Source organism: Cavia porcellus, unplaced genomic scaffold (assembly GCF_034190915.1).
Source record: "Cavia porcellus strain 051 isolate PalLab524CR breed Dunkin Hartley unplaced genomic scaffold, mCavPor4.1 scaffold_3, whole genome shotgun sequence".
NCBI lineage: Eukaryota > Metazoa > Chordata > Mammalia > Rodentia > Caviidae > Cavia > Cavia porcellus.
In genome coordinates, this window is record NW_026947486.1 from 116,279,650 (window position 1) to 116,299,657 (window position 20,008).

A 20,008-nucleotide genomic window follows, 5' to 3' on the forward strand; every position below is an offset into this window, starting at 1 on the left:
AAACAGAAGAGACATTAAGATGCTATGCATGATACTTTACCCCCTCCACCACCCCTTAACTACGTAGGACACCATAAACACAGGCAAAGAATGGACCTCATTTCATAGGGGTGGGAATTAAGCCTCTGACATGCTGGTGAAACACTCCCTCTCACTGCCACCATCTTCCCCTCAGAGGCATCCAGCACAACATTTTACTCTCTCAAACGCTGCTCACGGATTGTGGGCAAGCCCTGGAATCTAACCCATCAAGCGCAAATACATGCTCCAGAACTTTCAGCTTGGTGGTTTCAGCATGGGCCCTTGGACCCCACAGGAACTCATAGCGAGCAGGGCTGCTGTTAGGAACCTGCTGGCGCAAAATGTACCCTTCCCGTACCAAATCCTCTGTGATGAATTTCCAGGGATCCCCAAAAACAACGTTCTCTCTCTCAGCTAATATCTGCTTATATCTCAGCATTTCCCTCAGGTGCTCTTCACTGACTTGGTTGCCCTTTAGGAAGATGACACTTAGGATGAGTATCAGGAGGTCGGCTTTAGGAATAATATGCTCATCATCATCCAGCATCCCACTATAAGTGAGCCCCAAGACAGGAACAAGCTCATATCTCTGGCCAGAGGGACTCACTTCCTTCATAATAATGCCAAAGCCCAAACGCATACACTCACAGAGCTCCGGAAAGATCAGAGGGAAGTGATCGTGGTAGTCACGATCCAAAATATGCAGCATTTCTGCCTTGGTGATCTGCTCCTTTTTTTGATATTTTTGAAGCAGAAATCGCAGAATCTTATCTAACTTATCATTTGCAAACACACGCTGCAGGAACTGAAGTAAATCCTTGTCCTCTGATGTACTTGGACCCTCATCTTCTCTGCTGGAGCCCTCACAAGACTGACTGCCTTCACTGGAAGCCATGACATTGAGGGGAAAGGGGATGCTCTGAGGACTCTGAGGATTCTCTTTCCTTGATGTGGCCCCAAATAAAGCACGGGAGAAAGGTGCAGAGGAAGCAGTGGCGGCTGCTCCCTCCTCATCCTTGGGGCCCTGTACATCCATGAGGATGCGTGCACTACTGTGGTCAGGATGGCGTCCCCTGAGCTTTTTATCTTGGCTTTTGTCACTGCGATGCATCATGATGTTCTCTGATGACAGCTAGACCTTGTTGTTTCAGGAGTCAGATCCCTGGAGGAGAGAGGGAGACTATTAGTGTCCTCAGCTGAGAAGCACAGTCTTATAGACCCTTGCAAAGGCCTATGATAGGTCTCCACTTTGAGGGATGCTTTGGCTTCACAAACTCCTGTCCCTGTGATCCTGGGATAAGAAAAGAGGCTGCTTCACACACTGCAGTTGAACTCATAGGACAAGGCTCTAGGAAGACTCTATAGGACATAAAGCCTGAGAACTATGAAGTGTCCCACACAGGGATAGGGACAATCACTGGTCCATGTCAGGGCAGGCACTTCGCCTTCTCTGCTGGCACCGCCTGAGTGTCCTGTGCTGAGTGAACTGACCTCCTCCCCTGTCTGAGGATTCTGAAGACAACTTCGTGTGCCACGCCCACGCTCTTTCCTTGACTGCTCCACACCATAACCTCCTCCCCTGTCTCCTGGAGCTCCAATAAGACCTGGAGAAACCTTGCCTGCAAAACAGGACTACAGTCCTGTAACCCCATTCCTCATAGTAGGGATGGACTTGCCTTGTGATCACCCCACTGTTCTGGGTGACTGGTTTATTCTCTGCTTGCTTAGGTACCTCAAATGTCCTGAAGCAGGACCTCGATCCCAGTTCTCCGCTGGGCTGAGCAAACTCTCAGATAAAAAGTGTCTCTCACCCTGGTAGTGAATAAAGGCACTTCAGGGACACCATGTATGGCCATAGCTTTCTGGGCACAACAGCTGAAGTTTATACATTTTAGTGAATACAGGTGTCCAAGAAACAAACTTGTTCCATCTTCATCCTGGCAAATGCTTATGTCTAGGACCCTCTCTACAATGACTTTGTGCTGCCTTCATTAAAACACAACAACACTGCAGTGAGGTACTCACAGAAAATGTGGGGGGTGGAGGTCACCTGTGTCCCCTGGGTCTGACTACATTTGAAACATGGGACAATTTGAGGGCAGGCTGCTTTGTCTTCAGGCAAGAGGGTTCCCTCTGCCTCACCTAGAGCCTTGATAGATGCTGGGTCCTACCTTTCTTGTCCTACATCCAGTGCAATTTTACGAAGGCTTTCACCTCACTGACACCAATCAGGCAGCTCTAAGGGAGTACCATCAATTACAAATCCCTGGCCAGGTTTCAGGAGATGAGAGCAAGCAGAGGTGGAGTGTCAGAGGACCATCCCCTGTCGATGTTCAGGTCAAGAGTGACCTTACTCCTGCCTTTGGGGACTCGTCTTGATTCTTGGTAGAGAATGGGCCACTCATGAGTCACCTCACCTGGTGGATTTCCCTGTTCTAAACTGAAGCTACCAACTGAGGTCTAGTCCCTTGCCTCTCTGAGATCTTCAGTTTTCCCAAAGGAAGTGAGCAGGCACCCATCATGTCTCCACTTCATGAGGAACTCAATGCTGACAGAAGGCCCTACACCCTTCTGTGCTGCAATTCAGGACCCTTGCTATGGCTTCAGTCTAGATTTTCCTTAGGAGACTCAGATGCTCAGAGGCAAGGCCATTGATAGGTGACTGCATTATGTGCATGTGTAGTTGACATACTCTTAAGAGATGGGACTTTTTAGGAAGACGAGGGTACCTAGTATGATACAGAGGGTGCATCTTCCTTCCTGGTCCCCCCCCCTGCTTCCTGGACGACTTATGGGGAGTTTTTCTTCCAGCATGCCTTCCCTCTGCTGCACTACCTTGAAGTAGACTAACTGTGGATTGGAATCTCTATAAACTGTGAGCCTAAATCATGTTTACTTCCACTAAACTTCAGATGTCAGATATTGTGTTTCAGCAATGAGAACAACAGTAAGATGACCCTTACATGTTTCTGTAGTTTCTCCATCATCCTGGTGTTGGAGCTGCACTCCCTCACTCCTACCCCACCTGAGATGCACTGATTGCTCCTTTGTAGTCAAGACTTCATCCCCTGAAGACTATCTTCCTGAGCCTTGGTAAAAATAATAAAGCTTATAAGAGCTTTCCAGGTCTGACTTGTTAAACAAGATGACTTTGTGAGTCTATTGATTTTGAGCTTTAGACTTTATTGGTTCTCAGGGAAGTTCAATACCTTGAGTCTGTGAGTATCTGGGTCTTCAATAACTAACCATATGTAGCCCACTCTAATAACTCATGGTCTGAATTTGGACCAAGGTCCTCACGTACTGGATTTCTCCCACCTCCAAATACATAGTACATATATGAACAGCTCATATACAGCCACACACACCAGAACTACAGGTTGATAACAGGGGAAGTCAGGGTCTTTGGAGCCCCTTTGTTTATATAGTGTGGTACCTTCAGTGCTTCAGTGCTGGAGAAGAGCAGAGTGGTGACGAATAGCAATTCGGCCTCTCCAAGTGTTTAATTGACAGTCTGGAAATTCCCAACTGAGGGAGAGAAAAAAAATCAGGTAAGAAAAGTAGAACCCCAGGAATTTAGAAACAACTAACACAAAATTTCAAAGCTATAGAGACTGTTTCAAAGATTTAGCTACTACAAACTGTGCTGCTATAAATAGCCCACCTGCATTTTGACCTCAAATTAAGGTACAAACTAATAATAAAAAAGCATGGTACTGGCAAAAAAAACCAGATTTTGAAGTAAATGGAACAGAACAGGACATAAAGAAACAAGAAAATACTAAGAATTGAAAAATGGGATCATAGTAAATTAAAGGCTTCTGCACAGCAAAGGAAACACGACATAGTGTATAGATAATCTACAGTTGTGGAAAAAACCTAGCTATACCTTAGACAAGGCAATAACATCTAGAATATATAAAACTCAAAATAATATACCTCCTCAAAATTGAAAGACTCTATCAAGAAACTGGGTTCTGTAAGGAATAATAATTCTCAGATAAAGTACAACTGGCCAAGAAATACATGAAAAAAAATGTCAAACCCTGCTGGCCATGCAATAAACACAACCGGAGTTAACACTGACATTTATCACTTTCCAGGAAGAATGTATATTCTCAAGAAATCAAATATGAGCAAATGTGATGTGCTTGCAGGTGGAAAAGGAACACTTACTCCGTGTTGATGGGAGTGGAACCTGGTGCAACCACTGTGCAAATCAATATGGAGATTATTTCTAAACTTACACCAGACATTGCATTCAACTTCTAGGTTTGTTTCACAAGAAATAAACATATCATAATGCAGTGATAGATGCATACATACTCATGTTTATATCAGCAAAATTGACCTAGCTACATCTTGGAAGGAGCTTATACGTCCATCACCAGATGGATAGATAAAGAAGGTGTGCTGTTTATGCACAATGAGTACTACTCTCCCAGGAAATGGAAAAACGTGGGACCTTAGTGGGAAAGTGTGTGCGCTTCAAGAGGCCAACCTTAGGTGAAATAATCAGACATACACGTTTAAACATTGCATCTTTCCTCTTATATGAGAAATACACAACATAAATAACGAGACAAAAAGAATAAATAATACTGAGTACTGAGATAGATCTTCAGTTAGGAAGCCAAAGAGAAGAGTGAGGAGGGAAAGGGGGAGCAGTAAAAACTTAAATATAAAAGGGGAAGTAATACTGAGAAATGTGATAGTGATGCCTCCAAACACGTACACACACACACACACACACACACACACACACACAGGCACACGTGTATTTTTTTCCACAGATGCAGGCAGACAGGAGCAGAATAAAAAGAATGGACATGTGTCTTGCACAGGTAGCAATTTCCACGATGAACGTAATCATTACCTGTTACAAACATGCACCAGTGTAAACAGCCTTCCCTCCTCACCTGGGTTCCTCTCCTTGATTCCCAGCTGACTCTGGCCTGCTCCTTTTGCCCACAGGACTTCTCTTTGACAGGTCAACATCCTCACAGGAAGGCCACCTCCCTGAGCCTAGGAAGAAAAAATTGTAGCACATCTGGACATCTCTGTAGGGGTTTTCCCAGAATGACAGAGGAGGAGAATCAAGCGTCCTCCCTTCACGTGGTACAGGCCCAGCTATGCCTATTTCCCCATTGTCCACCTGCACATACTACTGGCAAATCAGGTCCAGCATTTCCTAGGACACAGAGGTGAAAGCACGGGCCAAGGTGAGTGTTCTCTGCTGTCCAGCCTTTGGCCACCCTACACTGCCATCGGGGCCACCTTCTCATGTTTTGAATCTGGTGACCTGAGGCCACACTCCTCAGAGCAGGGCCACTCCTGCCTGACACCAAGATGCGTAGGTAAAGGTGCACTGCATCCCCCAGGCACTGACATCTGGGTGGAGGTCACCCTCTGATGTAGGTGGCAATGTCCCCTCACATTCAGAGGTAAGTCTGCCCCTTGATTCCTGAAAGCAGCTCCACCCCTCCCTGAGCTGAGGTTTCCTCCACTGATTGTAGTTGGGAATGTGGGAAAACACTCAGGTTGAAAGATTCCGCAGGCTGAGTCCCATCGGTCATGTTCTCTGAGTCTAGGCGACCTGTTTCACTTCTAGTCTTTACTGTGCCACAGACAGTGCCCCCCTTTTCCCAGTGGCATTGCATCTACTTCAAAGATCCTACGGTCTCTCAATCACTTTTGTAAAAGTCAAGAACTGCCTGCCTGATAACCTGCATGGGGCTTCCCTAGAGTCAGTGCAGGTGTATAGTTGGTCTCCTCTGGGGTTTTTTATATTCTAGAATGAAAGAATGAGTGCTACCATTCTCAGAGCCTCACCCCTAGAAGTTGGGTGATCTCATGTGCAAGTACCATGCCTAGGGGTGCCAGGCCTCTATGGCCAATTCTCGTGGGAAGGGTGGGTCTCCTCTTACTCCCTCTGGCTCCTGACCCTGCTTCCTGAGACTCTGTTCCTTATCTCTGTTTACTGACTCTGTTTTGTCACAACAAAGCCGAAGTATTGAGAGAACTCATTTGTAAAACCCTGCCTCTATGGAGTCCCAGAACCACAACAGAAAGACATCCTGGTTGTTCACAAACAGCATTGCTGGGCTGCGGTTTCCTCACCCCCATAAGGACATCACTGGAGAGGGAACTGGTTCCCTCTGCTCCCCTCTCATGAAGGACACACATCAGAGTGAGGCCCTGCACTCTGTCTGATGTCAGAGGCAGACTCTGTGCTTCTCTCACAGACACTTTCACAGGGTGACAGGAAGTTCTAAAAGGAATTTTCTCCAGGGCCTTCTGTGCTCTCTCTGACCTCAGCTTTGTCTCTCCCAAAGCCAGACTCTCATATCCTGTATCAACGCCATGATGTTCCCCTTTGAACAAAGTGTCTGACACTTGGGGATGTCTAAGGCAGAAAAGTCATGATAGGCCTGGGGAATAGAAATGAAGTGGCCTAGTGAGTGTGTCACAGGTACTGGGCTCACAACCCAGGCAGGTATGCATTTTGGGAGGACCCAAGTCCTGGCTCAGGGCTTCCACCCTTACCCCACAGCACTCAACTGGACCTAGCTGAGCCCAGGTTGTCTCTACGGCTCTCACCTTAATCAGAGAACTCTGAACCAGGCTCTGAACTACAGAGGTTTCCTGAGGCAAAGGGTTGCTCACCTGAGAATTCTCCACTGGACAGTGCAGGGCAGTCAAGAAAAGCCGATAAGGGATATTTTCTGAATCTCAAACTGGAATGGGTCTTCCTGTCACAACTCAGTTCCTCAACTTAAGCCAGTCTATCTCCAGTCCTGTCTTCGCAGCCCACCTGAAATGCTGACCTCAGGACAGGGTTCTGGCTCCCAGGTCAGCTGGGCAGGCATGGCTGGGGCGCTGACCCTATCATATCTTCCCCCGTGTGGTGTGGATCCTTTCTTCTTTGTGTGTGTCAACAGAAGTGAATCTGGATTAGCTGGGGAAACTCTATGGGATCTGAGACTCACGCCATCCCCCACCTGGACCTGCCTAAGCCCAGGCCTGTCTACTCCCTAGACCTGCAGCACAGGGTTCAAGACAAGGCTGTCTCTGCTCTCAAGATGACCTGAGGCAAAAGGGGCTGATTGTCTGACTCCCCTCTCCCAGTGCTTCTGGGCTGTATCAGATGCTTATGGGGCTGTTTCAGACCCTGTCCTTAGATTGGGATTTCCTCACTGTGCCTTCAGGGCCTCTTCTTGACCTAACTCAGCCCAGGTCCTCTCTGCTCCTACCTGTAGAACTAGGCTCTGACTCTCTGCTGCTGGTGGCTTGAGATGAAAGGGGTCCTCCCCTGAGACATTCTTTCCTGGTTCAGGCTCCCTTGACCTACCTGACCTCAAACCTTTTGCTCCTCTCACCTCAAGCAGAGTCCTTAGTAAATACTCTGACTCTCGGTTTGCATTGGGTAAAAAAATACTCTTAATAATTAGCACTGTGAAGTGTAGATCCCAAAATATTCTAGGCTTTCCTAGAATATTCTGAGATGTCCCATTATAGTGAGAATTCCTGAGTACCATCAACAGGCCCTTACCTGGATGCGACCCATCCCAGGCTCTCTGTGTCCCTCTTACCTGAATTTCAGCCCTCAGAACAAGGCTCTGGGTTTAGTCTCAGGGTTCATGGACCACAAAGGGGTTTCTCTCCTGCTTCAGGACAGGCAGCAGAGGCTTCAGTGGATTGTTCCAGGACCCTCTCTCTGAGATGGTACTTCCTCAGCCCTCTCATTGAACTAAGTGAATCCAGGAACACTCTACTCCTCCCTCCTGAAGCCAGGCCCTTAGCACAAGGCTAGGACTCTACACTGTGGCTTCCCTGAGGCAAAACTGAGCCCCCATCAGTGAACTGATTCCTGGAGTACTGGGACAACAACATGGGAAATCTTATTTGATCCAGGTCCCTTTCTCTGAGGCGGACTTCCTCACTCCCTCCAAACCCCCGACCATAACCCTTAACCAAGCCCGACCCTCTGCTTGCTCACCTGAAGTGCACAGCTCAGAGGAGGACCCCCTGTCGCACTGACCCAAAGGAGAGGCAGTGAGCAGATATCATATCTGGTAAAGTGTACGGGGTCTCCCAGTAGGAGGGGAAAGGAATTCTTCAGGCTCCTCCCTCCTCCCTAGAGATCAACTCCTTATTTCATGTCAGAGCCTGTACCACAGTCCTCTGTGGACCTGATTTTATTCCCCACTGTCCAAGGCCCTATTTCTTGGATACCCTCAGGTTAAGCTCATTATTGCAAAAATGTCCCTGTGTGATCCATAGATGACAAGAGAGGAAGATCTACAGTTAGGGGCCCCCTCTCTTGTTTGTGACATCTCTACCGTACCCCACAGCCCATTACAATGAACCCCAACTAACCCTGCCCACTCTACTCCTCTCACCTGAATCCTAAATCTCCCAGCGGGCCCTCCTGTAACTCTAGTCCAATGAGACAGAGTCAGTAGACCCCACATCATGCAAACTGCAAGGTGCTGACAGCAGTGGTGCAAGGCTTCTCCCTCTGTCTCCCTAATCTGGGTACAAATCATCTGCTTGGTTCCTGGCCAGACATAGATACTTGTCCTCTATGGACTTGAATCTCTTCCCCTCAGAACAAGAGCTTGAATCTCAAGCTGCCTGGAGTAGCACTTTCCTCTCACTTGAAAATAACACCTGGCAGGGCAGGAATGACAAAACATCACATCTGGACTGTTTGGTGAGAGTCTGTCGGGAATGGGGCTCACACTCCCTATTTTTGCTTTCCTGTATCCCTAACAGTGCTGGAATCCACTATGTTCTCTTTACCTGATGCTTCTACCTCCATACAAAGCCATCTCTCTGACTCCTAAGACAGGTGTCAGGGACATCACATACGTCATTGAGGGTGGGGTGTGGCACAAGGGGAATAACAGTATCCTGTAGTTCACCCTTGTCCTTTCTACAGATCTTCATTTTGCTTCTTGGCATAGCCTAGACATGTGTCCTCCACAGACCTGAAAATCTTCATCTCACAGGAAGCATCTGACTCCCAGGGTTCCCTGGGGCAGAAAGAAAAAGTCTTATTTGACTATAGAAAAACTATGTTTACCATGCATGATTCATGGGAATATTTCCTTTTCTATACATCTTGCATTCTTTATGTTCTCTTAATTAGTGCTCGTGTGGAAAACCAGTCCTCACCTCCAAGGCTCATTTTAGACGTGCATTAGTAGAGCCTCTGAAGCCAGACTGGCTCCAGTGTCCTGATGTCCTGCAGTTGCAACTAGGTCCTTGGAATCTCTGGTATGAGGTGTTATCATAGACTGTACAGGTTGTAGAGGAAGGATTTTTAAAAAATTTTGCAACTCATGCAGTCATGAGACACCTGGGCAGGCCTCAGTGCAGACCCCAACTCCCCTGCCCCATTCAAACACAAGTCTCAGGTCAGCCATCTGCCATCCCTCCTATGGCTTCCTCACGTTTTTCTGTTTATATTTGGTGGCTTAGTTGTGTTTACTAGGATTTTCTGTCTCTCCGTCTTCCACTGTTTTCCAGGGTTAAATCACAAGGCATAGGGCAAGAGCCTAAGCTGTGTGTCAGTTCACCGGAGGATGGGAAGAGTAAAGGAAGGCCGGGATTGATGAGTGTGTACCATATCATTGTCAGGAAATATCCCATCCAACTTCCCAATTAATGTTCATAATCTAAACAAACATATTTTAGGGAAAATAAAGAAATGCTGTGTGAGTTTCCAACCTGCTAGCCTGCCCTGCAGATTTCAAATACGACTGATGTCACCACCGCATGATCTAGTTCTTCAAAATATCCCTGCTACTGTTTGTGTTTCCCTCTGTAGAGATAAATTTTTATGATTCACACCTAAAATGTCCCCCCAAAAGTTCTCCATTTAAAGGAGGAGCCTGGGTAAAATGTGGTGCAAGCCACATGAAGGAACACTGGAAGGGCATATTCTCCTTCTTTTTTGCTTCTTAGCTGAAAACTTTAAAACCTTAATAAACACTGCTCCTTCCAAGTGTGTTGCCTAGTATTTTGGCCCAATAAAATGAAATCTAATGAAGAAATATCCATACCATCAATGTTACACACATATAGATAGAGGGAGATATAGTGTAGATCCAGGCTTATTCTGTGCATATAGATACGCCATGGTTTCAGGATGAGTGGTTTAGCATCTCCTTTCACTTTTACAATCATTGTTTATGTCTTTACTATTGCTAGGTGTTTTTATATGCAAATAATGTTGTTGCAGTCAGGGGATTACAAGGAGAACAAGACAGGACACATAATTTATAATATTATTTATAATTGTCACCCAAGGAGCCAAACACAAAGAAAGAGCAGGAATTTTTTCTGGGCACTAAAGATTTAGGAATCCAGCCAAGGGCCTATATACCACAGCAATGCCCTGCACGAGTGTGGCTGAAGATGACAATGCCCCCTCGTCACGAGATCAACTAAAGCCTACAACCAACAACAATGACCCATGTAAATCTGTTTCATGGACTGCGCTGGGATGCCAGAAAGCCTGTGCCAGCAGGGTGAAGGAACTGTGCCAGTAGTTTGTGCATTCTGCACTGGAGCCAGGAAGCATGCTCAAAATAAGAACCAGAGCTGCCCTTAAAGTAGCACAGCCATGCTTTACAACAAGGAGGTCTCCGGTTCTGACGATGAGATCAGACATGTTCATGTCAGTAAGCCAGTGTGGCAAGCTTTTCTTGGAGACTGAACAACACATGTTCTCCCCTCCAGAGCCTGAAAGCGATGCTCAGAGTAAGAAACAGAGCTCCCACAAAGTGAACCACAGCCATCTCAGTGACATCGTCCTGATCTCCTCCAATGGTGAGACCAGCCGAGTTCATATCAGAGAAGCAAGCATGACAAGCTCCTCCAGGACAACCGATCGCTCCAAAAGAATCAACAGCCCCAAATGACAACACTTAGCAGAAACCACTAGACTACTCTCTTATTTTCCACTTCTTTTTCTGCTGGCAACTGTCCACAGGTGGGCGCTCTTCACTGCTCACCATGCTGGTTCAGTGCAGCTGGTGTTTAAATTGATCATCAGTTTTCAGTTCACCACAACTGTGGATCTACTACTGAACTTCTTTCTGTTACACGATTGTATTTCCAGAGTATTTTCAATGTCTCCTTTATTGTCAGTATACAATTCTTCAAGTAGTGTTACTTTCTCTTTGTTCTCAGTTAAAGATTTTCTTTGGCTGTTATACATCCTTTGCTTATTTTATGAATGTTAGCATTTTCATTTTGACATTGATGGAAAATTTTTGGAGGATTACCGTAATGTTTCCCTGCATGCAAACATGCCACATACTTCTGGCACATGACTACCTGCATCCAGGGTCCCACATTGTTAATTCCAAGCCTGAGCAATACACCTGCTGAGACAAGTGAGGCCATTTGGTTGAAACCAAGACCAGGATACCCATAATGATACTTTTATTTACTGAAAACTGGAGAAGCTGAAACTAATGGATTCAAACATGACTGCAAAAGATCCTAAGGACATATTGGGATGAGGAGGTGGGACAGACATGTTCCTCAGCGATAGGCAAAAAGTGAAGGGGCTTCAAGGTGCACTGGTGAATCTGTAGGAGGGGGTGATCCACATCTCCGCATGCATAGAGCTGTGCCCAGGTGAGCATGGATGGATTTCAGGTACCGACATACAAACTAGGTGACAGTGCAAAGGAGAACAGACAGAGCCAATGAGTGACCTGTCTTCCTGAAAAGTGTGGACAAAGCGCCCTCTTACCCTGTCATCCGCAACACTGGGTTTGCAGAGATGAAAACAGATGGCAGGACAGTGCACAAGGCTCTTCTGAGTTCCTTAAAAATCCCACTTTTCTCCAACCAGACCATCTTGGCCACCTCATCAGACCCCTTTCACCACAAATCTGTTCAAGAAGTGCTCTGTAATGTCCAAACCCCCGCACCCTAGGGATGAATGGGCAGAGGTTGGGGCGTACTGATCCAACAAAACACAAGCTGTAGCACCTGGATGTTCAGGGGCAGTGTTTGGAAAGAGAGATCAGGGTGCCTGGTGTAGACCACTGGGAGGTGCAGACACTACAAGATGGACAGAAAATCAGCACCTAGAACTGATATTGAGGAAGCTGAGGGTCTCTTCTCAACCTAGGGCCAGAAACAAGGTTAGTAGATCTTCCTAAGCTCCTACTTCAATCCTCCCTTCAATGATCCTCCCCTGTCCTCAGATCAGTTTTCTGTAACTGTATGGTATGGCTTCATTTTTGGTTTCATAGGATCTTAATATGGCTTCAATGAATTGAAATAAATGGATTCTATCATGAGCTATCATAGTTTCTCACTGAATTAAACCGAGGGAAGTATGTCGATGTCATCTGTTTTGAGTCTCTTCTTTGCACATAAATACTGGTAAGGGGTGAGGAAAAGAAAGAGTAAAACCTGTCTTCATCAAGACAGATGATAAATTTGGGGGAAGCACTGAGTAGAGAAGACTAATTTCCTCCTCAACATTGTCCCCCCAGTCAGCAGTGAAAAGGCCTGTGCCTGTGTTAGCAGGGCGTGTGAGTGGAGCAGCAGAATGAGGCTGTAAATTGCCAGAATTTAGATGGCGTGAAGTTCAAGGATGACTGTGTCACAACCCAATGAATGCAGAGCAATTATTAATCACTTGTAGGTGACCTTCCTCATACTGATAATTCCCGCACCCTCTCTTACAATGTAATCAACACAATGCTCTCAGATTCCTAAAGATATCACTCTACCAAAAGATGATAGTGCCACCAAGTCCTGAAATAATGGGATCAGGAGACTACATACCCAAAACTAACATTTAGCTAACATTTTTGGTAAAATGATTGGGCTACCAAGTGCCTGGCAGTGGCAATAATTAGCCCTTAGTGCAATGGAGGACATAGATAATGTTTACCTTTGGAAAATCTCCTATTGCTGCTACCAGCTTCCATATTTTGACACTAGAATCATAAAAGAAATACTAAACAAAATGCATGCCAAATGGGGGAAATACTAATCACAATAATAGAAAACACTGAAGTTACATACAAAAAGTTGTTATGAAATCCCAGTGATACAAGAAAACACTTTCTTTATAAAAATCATTTGCATGTATGAGATTTTTTATCAGATTAACAAGGAAAAGAGGGGAGATTCAAACTCCAACATATAGAATTAATTGGGAGCTAGGACTACAGATGCTATATGCTTTAAAGAAGCTATTAGACACTAACATGGACAACTTTATGCCCATATAATTGAGAGCATTGATAAAATGGGCAAAATCCCTGGAAGATATGAACTCACACAATCATTTAGGAAGTTATGCTCCAGTGTATCTCAAATCATACGTAGTAATTAGCTCAAGGTAAATCAAAGATCTAAATGCAAAGGATAATGCATAGAGAAAAAGTCCATGTCACCTCAACACAGGTCAGTTTTTCTAGATACAACACCAAAACATGGTTTATGAAACACCTTTGTAGCAAATTGGGTTTTTAAGAATTTTAAAATATTCCTTACAAAAGACTCTGTTAAAGTTATGACAATGCAAGCCATGAACTTGGAGAAGAGATTTAAAATTTCCATCTCCGACTTCTGTTCAGAGAATATAAAGAACTCTCAAAATCCAAGAATAAGATAAAACCATTTATTTAGAAAAATGCATAAAATATTTGAACAGATACTTCACCAAAGTTACACAATGGGCAAAAAGATAAAAAAGACATGTGGGTAACGAACAAGCAAGCACATAAGAATGCAGCCAGCAGTATTCACTAAGAGATGGAAGTTTAAAGCAAAAATGTAAAGCATGGGGTGCAGATCAGAGGTGCAGCTGGAGTATAGCTGGCCCCATTTGACATTACTTCTTCATTGGACAATTGTCTGCAATTAAGATGTCTTTTTTGATTGGGTCTTTAAATTTGGACAGGGTACTTTCTTGAGTCCTTTATACTTGAGTCTATATATTGGTTATTTGTGTGAGGAATAGTAGACAAAACTTTTTCCCACTCTGCAGGCTTTCTTTTCACTCTGTTGATGATTTCTATTGCTGTGCAAATGCATTTCAATAAGATGAGATACTAACTGTTAATATGGGAAACACTTCCCATGTGTTCAGGGTTGGTTTATAAAGTCTTTACCTACACCTATATCTTCAAGAGTTCTGCCTAGTCTCTCTTCCAGAAGATGAGTATTTCTGTTTTAATATTTAGATCTCTGATCAACTGTCATTTTAGTTTAATGCATGGTGTAAAACAGGGGTGTAAGTTCAGTTTTGGGCAGGTAGAAAGTCAGTTTTTCCAGCACCACTTCCCATTTTCACTGTTGGCTGGACACTGTAACTAGGTGGAAAGCAGTGTGGACATTCCCCAAAAATCTGAAAATAGAGGCACCATTAGACCCAGCTATTCCTGTTCATGGTACGTTCCCAAAAGAATTCCAAATATCATTCCACAGCAATATATGCAAGCACATGTTTATAGTACCACACTGTGTAAGAACTGAATCTTGGAAACAACCCATGTCTATCAAAAAAGAATATATGTAGAGATGTTGGATTTTATACTGTGTACATATACTCAGCCATAAAGAAGTATAAACTTGAGGCATTTCCAGAGAAATGGATGGACCGTGAAACCATACTCTTAAGTAAAATAAATTGAATACACACATGTAAACATTACATTGTCTCTCAAGTGTGGTAAACCAAAAGTGTAAATAAGAATCAAAGCTATGGCTAATCACTTGGGCCCCAGAGGTTCTGAACTCCACCCAGCAAGGCACAAAGCCCCAGAGACACACTCCAGAGGTGTACTCATACTAGATGCATGAAGGATCTGAGCTCTTCCCAGCCCAGCAGTGCAGTGCAGATCATTGAAGGAATGCCTGGCCAGCCTCACAGGTCACAGAGTACTGAGCTCTGCCCAGCCCAGAGGCAAGGAGCCCTTCATCAGAGAAAGACCAACCTAGTGGACAGGTCCTAAAGATTTTTAAGCCACACCCACCACAGCACAAGACCCCAGTGCCATAGTGCAGGGGTGCATCCAGGTAGCCATGTAGGTTGAAGAGGTTCTGAACTCTGTCTTGCTAGGAGCAAGAACCTAGTGTCACACTCCAGGGTTACATCCCAGCTAGCTTCCTGGGTCCCAGAGATTTTCAACACAACCCAGTCAAGAGCATGGCCCAAGAATCACATTCTAGGGGTGTAGCACAGAGGATCCAAGCTCTGTCCAGCCCAGCATCCCAGTGCAATCCATCAGGGAAACATTCGGCTAGCCTCACTGGTCACAAAGGTACCATGTCCTGCTGAGTCCAGAGTCCCAGAACCATCCATCATGGAGTGATCAGCCTAATTGAAGGGTTCTAAAGATTTCGAGCTCTGTTCATCACAATGCAGTGCTCTGGAGCCGTAGTTCAGAGTTGCACCATGGCTACCCACGTGGATATCAGAGAATCAAAGCTCTGCCCAGTACAGCATTACAATACAATGCATCAGGAAGGCACCTGACAAGTCACACAGATCCCAGAGGAAAATGACAAAACCAAAGAGCAAGATGCAGTCTCAATCCTCCATCCCACTAATAGTAAAATCCAGGAGACACTGAAATGGAAGACACTGGAAATTACACAACTGAATTTTCTGAAATTATAGCAACTGAAGTAAACAACTCCAGGAAGCTACAGAGGAAATCAGATCAGAAATAATCCCTCACGTGCAAAAATAAAAGCAAACGTTATGGAAAAATATTGCATGTATCTAAAGGAGAACTAGATTTTAAAAAACAGTAGGGGAACATAAGAAAACAATGGAAACCTTAACTGAACAATATAAGATGGAATAAGAATACAGGAAAACAATTCAAAGGGATTTCAGGAAATTAAAAATTCCACCGAAAGCTGGCAAAACCACTTGAATGAAGATGAAGATAGACTCTTAGACATTGAAGAATGGAAGCTTATGATCATGAAAGAAAAGATCTCCTAAACACAAGAAACCAGGAAACAATTCAACAGTAGCAAGATGATGCAAAGAGAAACAATATAATTCTGATAGTTTTCAATGAAAAAGCTGGTGCCAACCCAAACGACATATAAGAAAACTATTTAAAGAAATGATAGCAGAAAATTTTCCAAGAGTGGAGAAAGACACTGATACACAGATAAGTGAGGCATATAGATTCCAACTTTCCATAACCAAAGTAAATCTTCACCCAGATATACAATAACTAGGATATCAGAAATTCATCCAAAGAACAGAATACTACAAGGTGTCAGAGAAAAGAAACACATCACCTATGAAGGAACACCTATCAGAATCACAGTAGACTTCTTAGTACAAAACTCAAAAGTCAAGAATATCTTGGAGTGAAGAGTATTTCAAGTACTGATAGAAAAAACTTCCAAACAAGATTGATGCACCCTACAAAATTTTCTTTGAAAATTGATGGGAAATAAGATACTTTCATGACAAAGAACAACTGAAGAAATTCATGACCACCAAACCAACACTACAAAAAGTACTAAAGATACTCTAGAAAGAGAGAATGATAACAATGATTCCAAGAACAACAGAAGGAAAACACTGAGCAGGGCAAACAAACAGGAAAAGTAGAAAACCAACATCAGAAAAATGACATGACCGGGATAAGTCAGTATATATTAGTTATACACATCAGTGTAAATTGACTCAACTCACCAATAAAAAGAAACAGACAGCCAGAATGAATTAAGAAACATAATCCAACAATATGCTGCATATAAAAACACATTTAACTCAAAAGGAAATTCATAGACTAAAAGTCAAAGGATGAAAAACAATGTGACAGGAACTCAGAAAAAACCAGGGATATCTATTCTGATTGTAGACAATGAGAACTTCAAACCAAAATGATCAAAAGAGATAATGTCACTACATACTTGTTGCTGGAAAACTTGAAGAGGAAGAGATTACAGTCATAAATATTTATGCACCAAATATGGAAGCACAAAACTGTGTAAGACAAATCTTAATAGACATGAAAAGTAAAATAAGAAATAATACAGGTGTATAATAGGACCTTAACATCCCATTGTCACAAAAAGACACATCAAACAAACAAAAAATCAAAAAGAAATAACATAACTGAATCAAAATTGTGAAGAAATGTACCTAGCAGGAGTGTACGGAGTGTTCCACCCAACATCAGAATACACATTCTTCTCAGTTGCACATGGGTCATTCTCTAAAATAGAACATACACTAGTGTTATGGTTTGAGAACTGGTGGTCAACTTAATGCCAGCTGGATTACATCAGCATGTATTGAGAGAAGATGCTCCACCTGAGAAGGGTTGCCAGGATAAATAGGTGGAGAAGAAGGGAGATACTAGAGAGAGGGTTGAGGCATTAAGGAGGCATTGTTGATTCTCCTATGAGTTGCTGTCTGAGCTATTGGTTCTCCTGGAGAAGCTTTGGTCCTCACATCGAGCATCGCTTCCTGGCTCCAGAGGGGAAGACATGTGCTGCCTGGTCTCCAGGATGAACTCGTCATGCTGCTTCCTGGCACGTACCCGACTGTGCTTGTTGTCAGACGAGCTCGGGGCCTCCGTGTCGCTGAGGACAACTGTGGTGCTTTTCAGGACAGCCCGGTCTTTGTTGTGAGTGTGACTTCTTGGCTCCAGTGTAGAATCCTCATCTCACTAGCACAGCTCCTTCATCCTGCTGGCATAGACTTTCTGGCTTCCACCGCTGAACCTTGGGTCTTCCTGGTACGGATCCCTAAAAGAGACTGGTGTGAGTCCTTCTTGTGGGCTCTGGACCTCCAGTTGGACTCGTGGGAGTCATTGTCCTGAGCTCTGGGTTTTTATCTGGACTCATGTGGGACATTGCTGCGGGGTTTAGGCTCTTGACTAAATAATCGTGTCTTTGGTGTTGTGGATAAATTTCCTGCATTTCCCATATTAACTTCTGGTGACTATTATAAAAATATAAACTCCATGTCCTAATCCTAGTTGTTCTCTATGTACAACCCCTGACTACGACAACTAGCCTGCAGAACATGCTTAAGTAAATGAAAACAAGTTGAAATAATCCCATGCATATTATCTGATCATAGCACAATAAAATTGGAAATTAATGAAAAACCCCACAAAAACTCATAAATATATGGAAATTAAATAATAGCCTCCTAAACAACCAATGGGTCACAGAAGAAATTTAACAATATCTACTACTGAACAAAAATGCAAACATAATTTACTGGAACATGTGTGACACGGTGAAAGCAGTCCTCAGAGGGAAATTTATAGCAGTCAACTCCCACATCAGGAAAATGCAATGAGCACAAATAACCTCATGCTGCACATCAAACTTGTATCAAAAGAAGAGCAAGTCAAGTCCAAAACCCAAAAAAGGAAGGAAATTATAAAGATCAGAGCAGAAATTAATGTATTTGAAACTATCAAAATGATACAAAGAATTAATGAAAAGTTGATTCTTTGAAAGAATAAATGATTGATAAGCCCCTAGCACTCTTACAAAAAGATGAAAGAAAAAACTCAAATCCAAGCAATAAGAAATGAAAAGGGTGAAATCACTACAGACACTATGGAAATACAGAAGATCATCAACACCCACTTAGAAAACCTTTACTCTCATAAGTGCAGTAACACAAAAGAAATGAACAGATTTCTAGAAACATATGAATTACCATAGCTGATTTAAGAAAATACAAAAACTGCTGAATAACCCAATTTCAATTAATGAAATTAAAAATTTAATTAGAACCTTAGCAACAAAGAAAAGCCCAGGTCCTGACATATTCACTACTGAATTAAAAAAAAAAAACTCTTATGTAAGACTTAATGGCAACATTCCTCAAGTTCCAATAAAATTGAAAGGGAATTAAGTTTCCCTAACTTTAATACTTCCTGAAAGCAAGTATTACCCTTATACCAAAAAAAGACAAGTACAGGTCCATCTCCCTAATGAACATAGATGAAAAAATCCTCCATAAAATGCTGTCAAATAGAAATCACCAAGAAGATTGTAGACCGTGATCAAGTGGGATTCATCACAAGAATGCAGTGGTGGTTTAATATATGCAAATCAAGAAACATAGTACACATATCAACAGAGCCAAAAACAAGAATCACATGATCATCTGAACAGATGCAGAAAAAAAATTTGACAAATGCCAAAACTCATTCATGATAAAAAAAACTACAGAAAACCAAAATAGATGGTCTTCATCTCAATTTAATATAAGCCATATGTGTTAAACCAATAGCCAATATCTAACTAATTGGACAAAAACTGAAAACTTTCAGCCTAAAATCAGGAACAATACAAAGTTTTACATTATCACAACTCCTATTCAGCATAGTTCTGGAAACATTAACCAGAGCAGTTAGAGAAGTGAGAGAAATAAGTACGATAAGGATAGGAAAGGAAGTTAAATTATCATGATTTTCTGATGACATGATACTCTACATAGAAGACCCTCAAAACACCTTTGGGAGATTTCTAGATGTAATAACCAAATTCAGTAATGTAGCTGGGTACAAGGTCAACACTCAAAAATCAACAGCATTCTTGTTCACAAACAACAAACCACACACTTCACTATAGCATCCCAAAAAATGAAATACTTAGGAGTCATTGTAACAAAGGAAGTAAAAGATCAATACATTGAAAATTACATTACTCTGAAAAATGAAATCAAAAAGGGTTTCAGAAAATAGAAAGACATTCCCTGTTCACGTATAGGAAGCACAAACATTGTGAAAATGACCATTCTCCCAAAATTGTTAGACATATTTAAGACAATTCCAATCAAAAGACAATTTTCATACCTCACAGAACTAGCGAAAGCATTCCTAAAATTCATCTGGAACCAGAAGAGACCTAAAATAGCAAAAGCAATTCTCAGCAACAAAGACAAGGCAGGAGGTATCGCAATCCCTGACTTGACTTTATATTACAAACCTAC

General features: G+C 43.1%; 1 protein-coding gene across 1 annotated transcript; it reads right to left on the reverse strand.

Moving 5' to 3' along the window:
- Positions 1-202: 202 nt before the first annotated feature.
- LOC100724142 (melanoma-associated antigen 8-like) lies at positions 203-1,132 on the reverse strand. Its single transcript, XM_003461698.1, has one exon. It carries the CDS (start codon positions 1,130-1,132, stop codon positions 203-205), a length of 930 nt encoding a protein of 309 aa, XP_003461746.1.
- Positions 1,133-20,008: the final 18,876 nt, after the last annotated feature.

Bases quoted from the DNA above. Each gene is read 5' to 3' on its own strand.
- LOC100724142 (XM_003461698.1), bottom strand. From the start codon at position 1,132: ATGCATCGCAGTGACAAAAGCCAAGATAAAAAGCTCAGGGGACGCCAT.